Source organism: Rhinoraja longicauda, unplaced genomic scaffold (genome assembly GCF_053455715.1).
Source record: "Rhinoraja longicauda isolate Sanriku21f unplaced genomic scaffold, sRhiLon1.1 Scf000789, whole genome shotgun sequence".
Lineage (NCBI taxonomy): Eukaryota > Metazoa > Chordata > Chondrichthyes > Rajiformes > Arhynchobatidae > Rhinoraja > Rhinoraja longicauda.
In genome coordinates, this window is record NW_027602005.1 from 41,437 (window position 1) to 55,676 (window position 14,240).

At 40.2% G+C, this 14,240-nt stretch overlaps 1 protein-coding gene across 1 annotated transcript in view; it reads left to right on the top strand.

The window, feature by feature from the left end:
• Window positions 1-11,509, top strand: part of LOC144591283 (RAB11-binding protein RELCH-like) — a gene marked incomplete at its 3' end in the record, with an annotated part of 40,994 nt that extends 29,485 nt beyond the window's left edge. Inside the window, exons 3-6 of the mRNA XM_078395541.1 lie at window positions 8,683-8,754; window positions 8,853-8,917; window positions 9,668-9,781; window positions 11,436-11,509. Coding sequence (XP_078251667.1) covers window positions 8,683-8,754; window positions 8,853-8,917; window positions 9,668-9,781; window positions 11,436-11,509 — 325 coding nt within the window. The remainder of the gene's footprint in view (window positions 1-8,682; window positions 8,755-8,852; window positions 8,918-9,667; window positions 9,782-11,435) is intronic.
• Between the last annotated feature and the right edge of the window lie 2,731 nt (window positions 11,510-14,240).

The window sequence follows — 14,240 nt, forward strand, 5'->3', positions numbered from 1 at the left end:
GCACCATAATGTTTGGGACACAACAATGTCATGTAAATGAAAGTAGTCATGTTTAGTATTTTGTTGCATATCCTTTGCACGCGATAACTGCTTGAAATCTGCGATTCATGGACATCACCAGTTGCTGGGTGTCTTTTCTGGTGATGCTCTGCCAGGCCTGTATTGCAGCCATCTTTAGCTTATGCTTGTTTTGAGGGCTAGTCCCCTTCAGTTTACTCTTCAGCATATAAAAGGCATGCTCAATTGGGTTCAGATCGGGTGATTGTCTTGGCCACTCAAGAATTGACCATTTTTTCGTTTTGAAAAACTCCTTTGTTGCTTCAGCAGTGTGTTTGGGTTCATTGTCTTGCTGTAGAATGAATCGCCGGCCAATGAGTTTTGAGGCATTTGTTTGAACTTGAATGAATGAATGAGTTTATTGGCCAAGTATGTGCATATACCAGGAATGTTCCTTGGTGCTCCACTCACAAATGACAACCCAACATACAGTTAACAATTACGAATAAAGCATAACCACATCAAAACAATAAGGATACAACACGGTCTAAACATGTGGGTGAAAATAAACCAGAGCAAAAAAGAGACTACAGACTTTGGTTATTGAGTAGAACTACTACTCGTGGAAAAAAGCTGATAGGATGTGACTATACACTTCAGAATTCATTATGCTACTACCATCAGCAGTTGTATGATCAATGAAGATAAGTGAGCCAGTACCTTCAGCAGCCATAGGGCCATAACACCCCCACCACTGTGTTTCACAGATGAGGTGGTACGCTTTGGATCTTGGGCAGTTCCTTCTCTCCTTCATACTTTGCTCTTGCCATCACTCTAATAGGGCAGCACGGTGGTGCAGCGGTAGAGTTGCTGCCTTACAGCGACTGCAGCGCCGGAGACTCGGGTTCGATCCTGACTATGGGCGCCGTCTGTACGGAGTTTGTACGTTCTCCCCATGACCTGCGTGGGTTTTCTCCGAGATCTTCGGTTTCCTCCCACACTCCAAAGACGTACAGGTTTGTAGGTTAATTGACTGGGTAATATGTAAAAATTGTCCCTAGTGTGTGTAGGATTGTGTTAATGTGCGGGGATCGCTGGGCGGCGCGGACTCGGTGGGCCGAAGGGCCTGTTTCCGCGCTGTATCTCTAAATTTAAATCTAACATATAAGTTAATCTTCATCTCATCTGTCCACAAGACCCTTTTACAGAACTGTGGTTGCTCTCTTAAGTACTTCTTGGCAAACTGTTACCTGGCCATCCTATTTTTGCGGCTAACCAGTGGTTTGCATCTTGCAGCGTAGCCTCTGTATTTCTATTCATGAAGTCTTCTGCGGACAGGGGTCATTGACAAATCTACACCTGACTTCTGAAGAGTGTTTCTGATCTGTCGGACAGGTGTTTGGGGATTTTTCTCTATCATGGAGAGAATTCTTCTGTCATCAGCTGTGGAGGTCTTCCTTGGCCTGCCAGTCCCTTTGCGATTAGTAAGCTCACCAGTGTTTTCTTTCTTAATGATGTTCCAAATAATTGATTTTGGTAAGCCTAAGGTTTGGCTGACGTCTCTAACAGTTTTGTTCTTGTTTCTCAGTCTTATAATGGCTTCTTTGACTTTCATTGGCACAACGTTGGTCCTCATGTTGATAAACAGCAATAAAAGTTTCCAAAGATGATTTAAAGACTGGAGGAAAGACTAGGTGCTGAGAGCTCTCTTATACCTGCATTAAGGAGGCAATTAAACACACCTGAGCAATTACAAACGCCTGGGAAGCCATGTGTCCCAAACATTATGGTGCACTGAAATGGGGGGGGGGGGAGGACTATGTATAAACACAGCTGTAATTTCTACATGGTGAAACCAAAATGTATAAAAATGCCCTTTAATAAAATCTGGCAATGTGCACTTTAACCACATGTGATTTTTTTTCTATTACAAATCTCAAATTGTGGACCACTGAGTCAAATAAATAAATGATGGGTCTTTGGCCCAAACATTATGGAGGGTACTGTACTTGCTTAATTTTGGTATAATTTCCAGAACATCATATATCAATGTTCAGGCCAGTTTTTAGTTATTCGGTGAGTTTATAGCTGATAAGTTTGACAAAATATCTACCAAATTTAAAATGAGCAATCAATCTCATCACTCTTTTGTAGAAGTGTTCTGAACTTCCATTACTGTGTAGAATTGTTTCCTGGCCTCACTCTAATTTTTTGACTTTGCCCCTGAATTCTAGGCTGTCCAACCCACAGGAATTATATTTCTGAATGTCTGTCTCCATTGCTGACAACCGGAGAAGAACTTGAAGGATAGTGAGATCAGTCTAATAACATACTGGGGCAGTTTGAGATCAAGAAGGGGGTAGTGGTGGGTCTCTTGAAAAACATGAAGATGGGTAAATCCCCAGGGCCTAATGGGTTTTATCCCAGGTTATTGTGAGAGGCAAGTGAGAAGATTACTGTGGCCACGATGAAGATCTCTGTATCCTCTCTAGTCACAAGTAAGGTCCTAGAGGGGTGGAGAGTAGCCAATGTTATTCCTTTGTTTATGAGACATGTAGAGATAATTGAGAAATTATAGGCCAGTGGGCCTCGTGTCGGTAGTAGGGACACTACTTCTTTTGGATAGGATTTACTCCCATTTGGAAGAGAATGGGATAACTAAAGATGGTCTGCTGCAGGTCACGTCTTGCTTTCTCAATAGCTTATTGAGGAGATGATGGTGAACGATGAGGGCACAGCAATAGATGTTGTGTACATGGATTTTGGTAAGGCATTTGATAAAGTCCTTCATGGTGCACTAATCCATAAAATTAAGATGCATTGAATCCATGATGACTTGGTAACTTGGATTCAGTACTGGCTTACCCGTTGAAGACAAAGGGTAGTAGTGGACTGGGTGTTAATCTGCCTGGAGATCTGTACCAGTGGTGTTCTGCAGTGATCTGTGCTGGGAACTCTGCAATTATGTTGGTGGCTTGGTTAGTAAGTTTGCAGCCAACCCAAAAATCAATGGAGATGCCGACAGTGAAGAAGTCTGTCAAATGATACAGTGGGATGTTGATCTGATGTAGGTGGACAACTGACAGATTACCCTTTAAGATGACAATGGAAGGAAAGATCGATGTCGGTGAGTGGGCAGGGAGCTTATCTCCTTGATCAAAAGGATAGGTTATTGTTCTCGGTGTTGAAAAGCTCCTCACTTTCAATGCTTTACTTTATGCAATGTGTGGTGTGGGTATTGTACAAGCACTAATTTTAAAAAACAGTTTTAAAAAAACAAGTTTTTTTTTCCTTCCATGTTACAGAATCTATAGTATTTTGTGTTGCCAATATGTGATTTTTCTTGAATGTCTAAATTGTCAGACTTCACAAGCATTGCATTATATTCACAGCTTTGACTGAGAGCAGGTTGTTTGAGGATGTCAAAACCATCCTGTGGACTCGGCTGGATACTTGCACTGAGACTGCTCCGATGCTGCACGATGCTACACCCATGTGCCTTGAACTGAGCTCTCAGTGAAACACTACACCAGAAACCATGCTGAAAAAAAGTTCATGGGCAGGTGGCTAGTGATGTCAAGGCAACAGAAAGTTTGGCCTGATCATTTTTATTGTAAAGATAGACACAGTGCTGAAGTTTATCTTTGGTATAAACCAACATCTGCAGTCCTTTGTTTCTAACTTTTATCCTAATTGGGTATAATTTCCAATTGAGAACTATTTCAGAAAATTCCATAATAAAGATTTGTTTATAATCCTGTCTTTGGTAAACTTGATTAAGTGAGAGGACCTGAACCAGATGATTAAATATAAAATGGCAGATTGCATTGACAATCGGCCATTTTGCAAGAGGGTGGGCTTGGCCATCCAACTTTTTACACATTTGTGCTCATAATGTTGCAGCATCTGCAGATCAACAATGCATTATAATTTAGTCCATGTTTTATATTTCTGTGTTGACTCCGTCTGTTCATGCATAATATTATCAGACACATCTCTGTCAGTAAACCTAAAACACAGTTGGGCACTTTATTTTGTCATTAATGCAAGCTGAGACTTGATCATTTACTTTGCGGTGAATTTTTTCCATACTATTTTCTTTGAGCAGTACTTTTCATTTTGATAATATCTTTGAAAAGTGGTACTTGAAAGCAGTATATCATCAATTGGAGATGAGTTTAGTTTTGAGATACAGCATTAAAACGGGCCCTTCGGCATGCCTAATGTAACAATTGTAGCAGCTTTTTAGAGAATCTAGGTTATGCATCATCATGGTATCCATATAGTTGCTTGATTATGTTCTGGTTCTGAGTGAAGTGGGCAGTGCGACCTTTACTCATTCCTTGCGTAACTATAGTAATTATTTTTATGTAATTAGTAATGCACTTTTAAATACTGCATACTTTTCACAAAGCTATATTGAAACAAAAGTTTGCAGCATTTTTAATTACTTTTAGAATGCTGTACAATCAGACATCTTTGGCTGATTCATTTAGAACGGAGATGAGGAAGAACTTTTTCAGTCAGAGAGTGGTGAAGGTGTGGAATTCTCTGCCTCAGAAGGCAGTGGAGGCCAGTTCGTTGGATGCTTTCAAGAGAGAGCTGGATAGAGCTCTTAAGGATAGCGGAGTGTGGGGGTATGGGGAGAAGGCAGGAACGGGGTACTGATTGAGAGTGATCAGCCATGATCGCATTGAATGGCGGTGCTGGCTCGAAGGGCAGAATGGCCTACTCCTGCACCTATTGTCTATTGTCATACTGCGAGTATACCAAAATTAAAATTTTGTAAGTGATCAAATGATTTCCAAGGGAAATGCAGTTTAAGACAAATGTGTACATTGTGCCCAAAGTGGAAAATCTCCCCCATTTTTTGTGTGACTCTTTAGTACCTGCCTCTGAGTAAAACCATTAAAATAAAATTAGTTTTATTCATCAAAGCATTAATTTTAAGAAGGGGCATGTAGATTCCAGGAATATTGCAGCAATAGTACTTATTATTCCTGATGCATTGTCTTGACCCGAATTGTCAACCATCTCTTTGCCTCCACAAGTGCTACTTGACCAGTTGAGTTCTTAGGTAGTGTTTTTTATTTACCACTCACTTTATCCCATCTCTTTATATGTGCAAATAGAGACACAAGGTTTCGATATGTCAGAAAAAGACACACACTGCTGGAGTTGCTCAGCAGGTCAGGTGGCATCTCTGGAGAACATTGATAGGCGACATTTCAGGTCTGAAGCCTTCTTCGAACTTTAAGTCAACCCCTACAGATTTCAAGCTGGTACAATGAAAATCTTCATTTTATTTGGGCCAACACACAATTTGTCTAATGATGACCTTTTTCCAGGTTTTGAATCCAACTGAGGGAGATCAATATGTGTATTTTTAAGTATTTAAAATTATGAGCAAACTTTAAAAAAGTATACTTTAAAGAAGTTCTGAAAATTGCCCAATAAGCCATAACTCTTTTAATAATTGTTTTTCATTGAGCTTTAAACTGTAAGATGAATCTTGGCTTTTTCAGCTAGTTAAAAGCGCATATTGGTATAATTGCCATGGTGCCTTTTACATTAATATCTATATATTACTAAAACGCTCATCTTGTATATTTGTGCGTTCCTGGAATACAGCCAAAACGGTACACAACAGCGCAACGGTTTTAGGCCCACCTTACTCACCATTGGCCTGTGGTTCAAATGGTTGTTATATTTTTTAAGTTATTCACTTTTTAAACTTTAATAAATCACTTTTTAAAGTTTAAATTTGATTGGTTCTACCACCCCCATCCCCAACGTGGGGTCCGCGTCCTGATTGGCTCCTGCCGCTCCCCCCCCCCCCCCCCCCACATGAGGTTGATTGATTGACTCCAACCTCCTCGATGCCTGATTGGTAGCTGTTCTGGGTCCCATGTGGGGGGAGCGCCGCCACCCCTGCAAAGCAACGGCCGTCGACGTCGAGCTGCCGCTGCTGGAGAGGTTTGCACCCAGTGGTCCATGGTTCGCTCTGGCCACCCGGGGCCGGGGTGAATGCTTTCCTCTCCCCCCTCGCCCGGCCCCCCCACTCCCCGGCCGGCAACGGGTCCACGGGTCATCAGTTGGGGGAGGGTTGCCGGGCCCGCAGGAGATGTTTGGATGGAGGGTTGCCAGGCCCGCAGGAGAGGTTTGCACCCATGCCTGTCTAGTGGTTGATAAAACCAGAACTGAGTGCAGACTTTTAACTCTGCGAACCTCATATGAGCAAGGTATTTTGCTGCACCGTGTATGTAACACCGGTGTAATCTGATCTGATAGCAATTTGGACATGCTTATCAAATAATGTATACCTTAGTTATAACTTAACAGCTTGTAGAACTGTATGCTACAACTATATCCATGAGGAAATGTTGTTGAGCATAAACGTGATCTTTCCAAAAGTTATCTGATCTTTGGAATAGACAATAATGGTTACTTAAAAACTTGAACCAGAAAGAATAATTCAAGAAATCAAACTATGTAGTTAGCGGAGGATTAGTAGGTGACGAACGACAATTGGGTCTGGGGCAGCAGTTGAAGAGAAAAGAATAAAACGAATCATTTGGGATTGAGGCTGAAAAACCAAATTGTTTTCAGCCATTGGTTCCTAAAGTGAGCAAGCCCATGTAACTAAAACTTAATCAAATGTTGTTTAATGTCACTGACGATAAAAATGAATTCAGATAAATACTTGCAGAGTGATTGTTAATGTCTACCAGTTTGAACAGTTGGTGATACCAACTTAAGTTGCCCTTTCCACCAAGAGTGTTGAATCAAGCAGCTCAGGTGAAATTTGATGTTTGGCAACTTGGAAAGATTTCCACAATACTTTCCAGATTTTAATTGTTGAAAATGTGAGGTAAAGTGTTGATTTTCCAGACCACAATGCAACAAATTATGTCAAACACAATAAACAGGATTCGGCAAGGAAATGCTGCAGTTCCATGTGCAACTGTTACATTTCTTCGTATAAGTGCCAGTTTATTTCTGCGTATTATTGTACCTGCTGCTTTACTGCTTGCTAGCTGTTTGCTTGAAGATAGCAGCTGTAAGGGATTAAGGTAAGTGTCTGTTTTGTAGATTCGTTTTTAATTGTTTATTTGAATGATTGGGACGGGGGTGTTCTCTGGGATTTCTTAATTTATAGAAGAATGGCAGGGACCTTAGGAGGTGTACAGAGTCACCTTCAGGTGCAAGTCCACAGCTCCCTGAAAATGGCAACACAGATGAATAAGGCTTTTGGTATCCCTGCCTTCATTGACAGAAGCATCACATATAACAGCTGGGGTATCATGTTGTTATTGTTGTGCAAAGTATTTGTTAGCGTGTAGCAAAGCATTGAGCGTGTTGTGCACAATTTTGGTTGCATTAGAGAGTGTGCAGAAGAAATTCATCAGGATGTATTCTAGAATGAATAGCTACAATTATAAGGAGAAATTGGATAGTCTGGATTTATTCTCACTGGAATATAGTAGGCTTAGGGGAGGTCTTGTAGAAGTTTTAAAAAATTGAGAATAGATAGTCTGACACATTCTTCCAGGATAGGGTCCTGGAACTACAGGGTGCAAGTTTCAGGTGAGAGCGGAGAAATTTAACGAAGATCAAAGGAATATATTTTTCACACAAAGGGTTGTGAATATCTGGAATGAGCTGCCAGAGGAGATGGGGAGGCAGATACAATGAAAATCTGCAACAAGTCTTGGGATAATAAAAATGTAGAGGGCCACAGGCTTAATGCAGTCTAATTGGATTAAGATGAGCACAGACGAGGTGGGCCGAGAAGGTCTGTTTCTGTGTTGCATGTTTATATCGGTTTCTATCTATGTCTTTGTTACGAGCATTGGAGTGTTTTTGAATGCCTGAATTTTAGGTAAAACATTCAGAAACTATCCTTCAATAGCATTAAATTTGCAGTTTAATTGGCGGTTTTGTTTGTGGGATTTTGGTGGTTTTGTTTGTGGGATTCCTCCATTTGATGGAGTTTATTCCTAAAAGTTCCTGTCCACAAATAGGATCCCATGGCCAAGATTGGAGCCAACATTGTTTGGAAAGTACCTTTTGGGAGATCTGCAGTGTGGACTTGCTGTTTTTAGGTCAGTGGCAAACATTCTGTGCAAGAGAGAATGGGGCCATTGTCATCAAGCTGAAGCACTAAATTTCTTCATCTGCACCTGCTTATAAGTGTAAACAGGATCCCCCATGTTCTGCGAAGGAAGAGGCTTATTAAATGCTTTTAATGCTGAATACTTTTTTTAGTTTGCATTGTTTATTTCGGAGTATATATGTATTTGAAAATGGAGCCTGCTTAGCCCGAAGTACAATTGCAAGTGTTGACTTTATATTCTCGACAGCTTTATCTTATCACATTTTAAAAAGATTTATGATTATAAAAAAGGACATAATCAATAACTGCTGCAGGAAGTAAGTATACTTCACTATTTGAGCCATTCAGAATATTTTCAGCAGCCTGTACTGAGATTCAATTATTATATGTGAAAGTATGGAAAAAATCTCACCCAGCTAGTAAACTTTGCATGTGTTCACAGATTCCATAAATTGCATGCATTCTGTTTTCAAAACTGTTTTTTCTTTTATTTTCACACCCATCCTTGTTTTTATTTTCCCTTTTTCTTGGTTGGATTCCTCTGTGTGTTTAATACAATCCCTATCCAGTCCTGGAATTTGAACTGCGGAAAGCCAAGGAGACCATTCAGTCCCTTCGTGCCAACCTGACACAAGCTGCAGGTGGTGTACATTATACTTTCTTCTTTTTTTTCTGCTTTGTTAATGCATGAACAGACCTGGAACATTTAAGAAATGTGAATTTATTTTTGCTTTTTCAGCTTTCACAGAAAATGATGTTCCTTTACAGGAACGGAAAAATTATGCATCCAGCCCTGAAATTCAGGTAAGGTTTGAGAGAACAAAGCACATGAAGGATATTATGGCCAAAGTTCTCCTTTCTCCATGAAATGGTGAAACCATTACCTCGAGTAAATTCTCTGCTTGACTAACTGAACTTTACATTATTGGAGAATGTGTTTTATTTTAGTTGCAAGTGCTTTGGGGGAAATAAGAAATGCAAATAAGTCCACAATTTCGACAAATTAGTATCAGGGCGATTAGCATTTTGAAGATGCTTTGCCTATGCTTTGAAAAACTAACAAAGCATGCTTGCTTGCAAAGATGGTCCTGCTATCTATTTTGATATTGACATATAGGGATAAAACGCACTAAAATGGTGCACAGCAAGCCCTCTCGAGCACGTTGTAGATATGATTATATCATCTGTGTTTGCTTGGTTAAGGGATAAAGTTTAGATGATGCACATTTTGCGCCTTGTTCAACAGTAATAATGTTCAGTTGTGAATGTTAAATACAATTGTCCAGGGAGGGTATACAGTTACTTTGTTCTACTTTTTCACTTTGAAATATACATGAGAATTAGGATGTTGAGATCTGCTAGATTATCATTGTTCAGCTTGAAGATAATTGGCAAAAGCTGCTTTTCAATGATCAGAGAGGAAAGGTTTATTTTTCCATTTCTTAGAGCCTCAAGACTTAATGACATCTTTGACTCCTTATTTTAAATTCAAGGACTATTTGTTGTATTTCCTTTTAATTTTGCTAACTGAGAATTTGGTTTGTTTTCTTTTAGGAGGCTGTTAAACCTCTTGAGAAAAGAGCATTAAATTTCCTAGTGAATGAATACTTATTGAAGATTAATTACAAGCTCACCTCAATAACCTTTTCAGATGAAAATGACGACCAGGTAATATTTAAAATACTTATTACCAGGGCTGCAGATCGACTACAGTTTTAAAAATTATGAAGTAAAATACATCTTTAGGCAAATATACTCCTTAAATAGTATTTCTTAATGGCACTGCTGATAGAATAATCAGTACATTTAAAAAATGGTAATATAAAAATTAATCAATCCAGCATGGCTTTGGTTCGAGGAAGATGAAGCATCAGCTGACAGTAATATTAAGAAGGTATTAATACACTCCGTGTCTGTTGCAGCCTTCAATTTAAAGTCCCTTAAATTTAAAATGAGTATGAAGCTTTAATTTCATTAGATAATCTTATTTGCGTGTAAATAAGAGCTACACAATTCGGACTTTGGATTAAGGAGATGAGACACAATTCTAGGTGTTGGCATTGCTGGAGATGAAAAATTATTTGCCAGCAATGAACATGCACTTTCTGATATAACTGTGTTCTTTGAAATTTCTGGTGGAAAAGATTGATGTAAAAGTGTGATCGAAAGAAATGTCAAGTATATATGTTCCGTTGGTATTTCTGATTTTCCATGTTTTGTGTGGGGACAGCTGCAGGGATCCAAAGAAAACACCTGTGACACATTGAAGGATAGGAAAACATGGAGAAATTACTAATGCAATAAATTGTACTGTAGCATTCTCAGAACTTGAGTTGAGTTTGAAGTAAATCTAAAATGAACGAGGCTCTGAATGTGAAAGGAAGCTAATATATATACAATGTTATATAAGAAAATAACTGCAGATGCTGGTACAAATCGATTTATTCACAAAATGCTGGAGTAACTGAGCAGGTCAGGCAGCATCTCGGGAGAGAAGGAATGGGTGACGTTTCGGGTCGAGACCCTTCTTCAGAAGAAGGGTCTCGACCCGAAACGTCACCCATTCCTTCTCTCCCGAGATGCTGCCTGACCTGCTGAGTTACTCCAGCATTTTGTGAATATATTCAATGTTATTTCAGCAGTGCAATTGGAAGGAAATAGATTCCTCTGGTAAATGCGTGAATAATGAGTTCATAAATTTAATATTTATGTCAGAAACACTTGGCTGAAAATGGATAATTTTTGAGACTGGAGCTTTTGTAACGTGAATGTATTGCCGTGAATGACTGACAAGATTCCAAAGGAACTTTCAGGAATCAATTGAAAGAACTAATTCGCTTGGTTACGGGGAAAAAAATGGTGAATGGAAATTAAGCATTATTGAGGACTAAATGATGACTGCTTCTTAAAGTGACAGGCCTGGAAAGCCATTCTGCAATTTCAAATCTCAAAAACAGTGTTCTTTTAAAAAATAAAAAAAAATCAACCCATTGGCCTTCAAATTAGCAAACAATGGAGATGTGCCCTTGCCACTGACTGACCAGGGGAAGCCAAAAGAGTCCATGATATTAACCCAATCTTGCGGCCTTCTAGAAAAACATGTGCAAGAAAGTTTCCACGTTACTGACTTCTATGTTTGTCTTCTATTGTTCAAATTATTGCCTTCTCTACTGACATAAGATGATGGTCCAACATTGAAAATGTTGGTTGGAACCTTCAGCAAACAATACCATCATAGTTTCTTTTCAAACCGCTGGGCATGGCTAGTTATAGGAGAACCAAATTGAGGGAATAACTTTATTGATCTTGTCAATTTTTCCAGCCACAGATGTCTTCATTGCGAGAGGATTTGAGTTTACGAGCAAGGAGGTTCTACTGCAGTTGTACAGGGCCCTGGTGAGACCACACCTGGAGTATTGTGTGCAATTTTTGTCTCTTAATTTGAGGAAGGGCATTATTGCTATTGAGAGAGTACAGCATAGGTTCACCAGGTTAATTCCCGGGATGGCGAGACTGACATATGGGCTTGTATTCATTGGAATTTAGACGGATGAGAGGAGATCTCATAGAAACATATCAAATTCTTAAAGGAATGGTCAGGCTAGATGCAGGAAAAATGTTCCCGGTGTTGGGGGAGTCCAGAACCCGGGGTCACAATTTAAGAATAAGGGGTAGGCTATTTAGGACTGAGATGAGGAAAAATCTTTTCACACAGAGTTGTGAATCTGTGGAATTCTCTGCCACAGAAGGCAGTGGTGGCCAATTCACCGGATGTTTTCAAGAGAGAGTTAGATTTAGCTCTTAGGGCTAAAAGAATCAAGGGATATGGGGAAAAAGCAGGTACTGATTTTAGATGATTAGCCATGATCATATTGAATGGCAGTGCTAGCTCGAAGGGTCGAAAGGCCTACTCCTGTACCTATTTTTCTATGTTCCTATGATGAGGAGTAACCTTGAGAATTTAACATCTTATTTTTACAATGAAGGCTCTAACTGAGTCCATCCAGTGATTCCATGTCTGACATTCTAGTTGTGCACAATGAGATAGATTAAGAACCGTGCAGATCCAATCATTTGAACAGTTGTGTTCCATCATAACCTGTAAGTTTTTCACCTCACTACCACAAGTATGATGTAGTGTGGTTCATGCATTCGTTAATATTTCCTTATGCCACAGAAGAATTCAGTCTATGCCAGTTATCAAAGCAATACAAATCCCATAAGTATAAGAAAATAACTGCAGATGCTGGTACAAATCGATTTATTCACAAAATGCTGGAGTAACTCAGCAGGTCAGGCAGCATCTCGGGAGAGAAGGAATGGGTGACGTTTCGGGTCGAGACCTTTCTTCAGACTGATGTCAGGGAGGCGGGACAAAGGAAGGATATAGGTGGAGACAGGAAGATAGAGGGAGATCTGGGAAGGAGAAGGGGAAGGGAGGGACAGAGGAACTATCTAAAGTTGGAGAAGTCGATGTTCATACCGCTGGGCTGCAAACTGCCCAGGCGAAATATGAGGTGCTGTTCCTCCAATTTCCGGTGGGCCTCACTATGGCACTGGAGGAGACCCATGACAGAAAGGTCAGACTGGGAATGGGAGGGGGAGTTGAAGTGCTCGGCCACCGGGAGATCAGTTTGGTTAATGCGGACCAAGCGCAGGTGTTCAGCGAAGCGATCGCCGAGCCTGCGCTTGGTTTCGCCGATGTAAATAAGTTGACATCTAGAGCAGCGGATGCAATAGATGAGGTTGGAGGAGGTGCAGGTGAATCTTTGTCTCACCTGGAAAGACTGTTTGGGTCCTCCACCTATATCCTTCCTTTGTCCCGACCCCCAGAAGAAGGGTCTCGAGAAGGGTCTGAAGAAGGGTCTCGACCCGAAACGTCACCCATTCCTTCTCTCCCGAGATGCTGCCTGGCCTGCTGAGTTACTCCAGCATTTTGTGAATAAATCAATACAAATCCCCTTCCTTTCCCCAACCCCCACACACACACAAGGTGTAGGATAGCTGGGGATTAGGTGAGAGGACGTTTTAATATGCATTAGAAATATATAATTACAGGGCAATAAGGTATTGCCCTGTAATTATATATTTCTAATGCATATTAACACATCCTCTCACTTAATCCCCAGTTCTCCTATACCAGGAACAATTTACAGTGGCCAGTTAAACAACCAGTATGCCTTTTGAATGTGGGAGAAAACCAGAGCACCCAAGGGAAACCCATGCAAACATGGGAATAACATTCAGATTACTCCACAATTAAACCTACCTCACTCACTGGAGCTATAAGACAGCTGTACTAACTGTAACACCATGGTGCCCATTCACCCTTGATTGAATTAATTAACCGAAGCAGATACAAGAGCATTGCCAAGAATTGCATCAGAGCAGGAAGAGTTCCCAGTTTAATGAAGCTACTATCTAGTGTATTTACACACAAAATGACTAAATCAGCATGGTAATGATTCAGCAGCCAGCAAAGCAGGCCAAACTGTACAACCCTCTTTCACTATTTTAAATGGGGTAAACAATGGCAGGGAGAGAAAACAAGAAACGGCAAATAAAAGGCAGGGAGAGAAAACAAGAACTTTCCACCATCAACATTTGCGGCCCAGAAACAAACAATGAGATTGAACATTTACCCAAAGTGTGCGTGTGTGCGTTCGTGCGTGCGTGCGCGCGCGCGAGTGTGTGTCATCCTGAAACAGACATTATTGCAAATACTGGACTCGAGTTTACTTGCTCCCTGAAAACAAACTGCATGCTGCAATTTGAACACCCATTGCTATCTTAAGACTTTATTTAGACATTATTTTCAGGCTTTGAGAGTTACAATTTCAAAGAAAAATGACTTGGCTTATTAATGCAAATGTTTTTGTTTGTAAAGCACAAATCTCAATGTCACTTCTTATTCTTGCATTACAATTCTGAGCTAGAATTTGTACTTTCTGATAACAAATGGGGAAGTCATATTGAAGTATCCTGCTCTTGGGTTGTAGTTTCAAAGCATGAACCTGAACTATATAATTCTTCAGAAAACCTGAATTTTTTGGATTTGAACACATTCATTTCATAAAATGACTTCTTGAAATATTTTGGGTTAGTTGCTCGATTACTCGGAAGATGA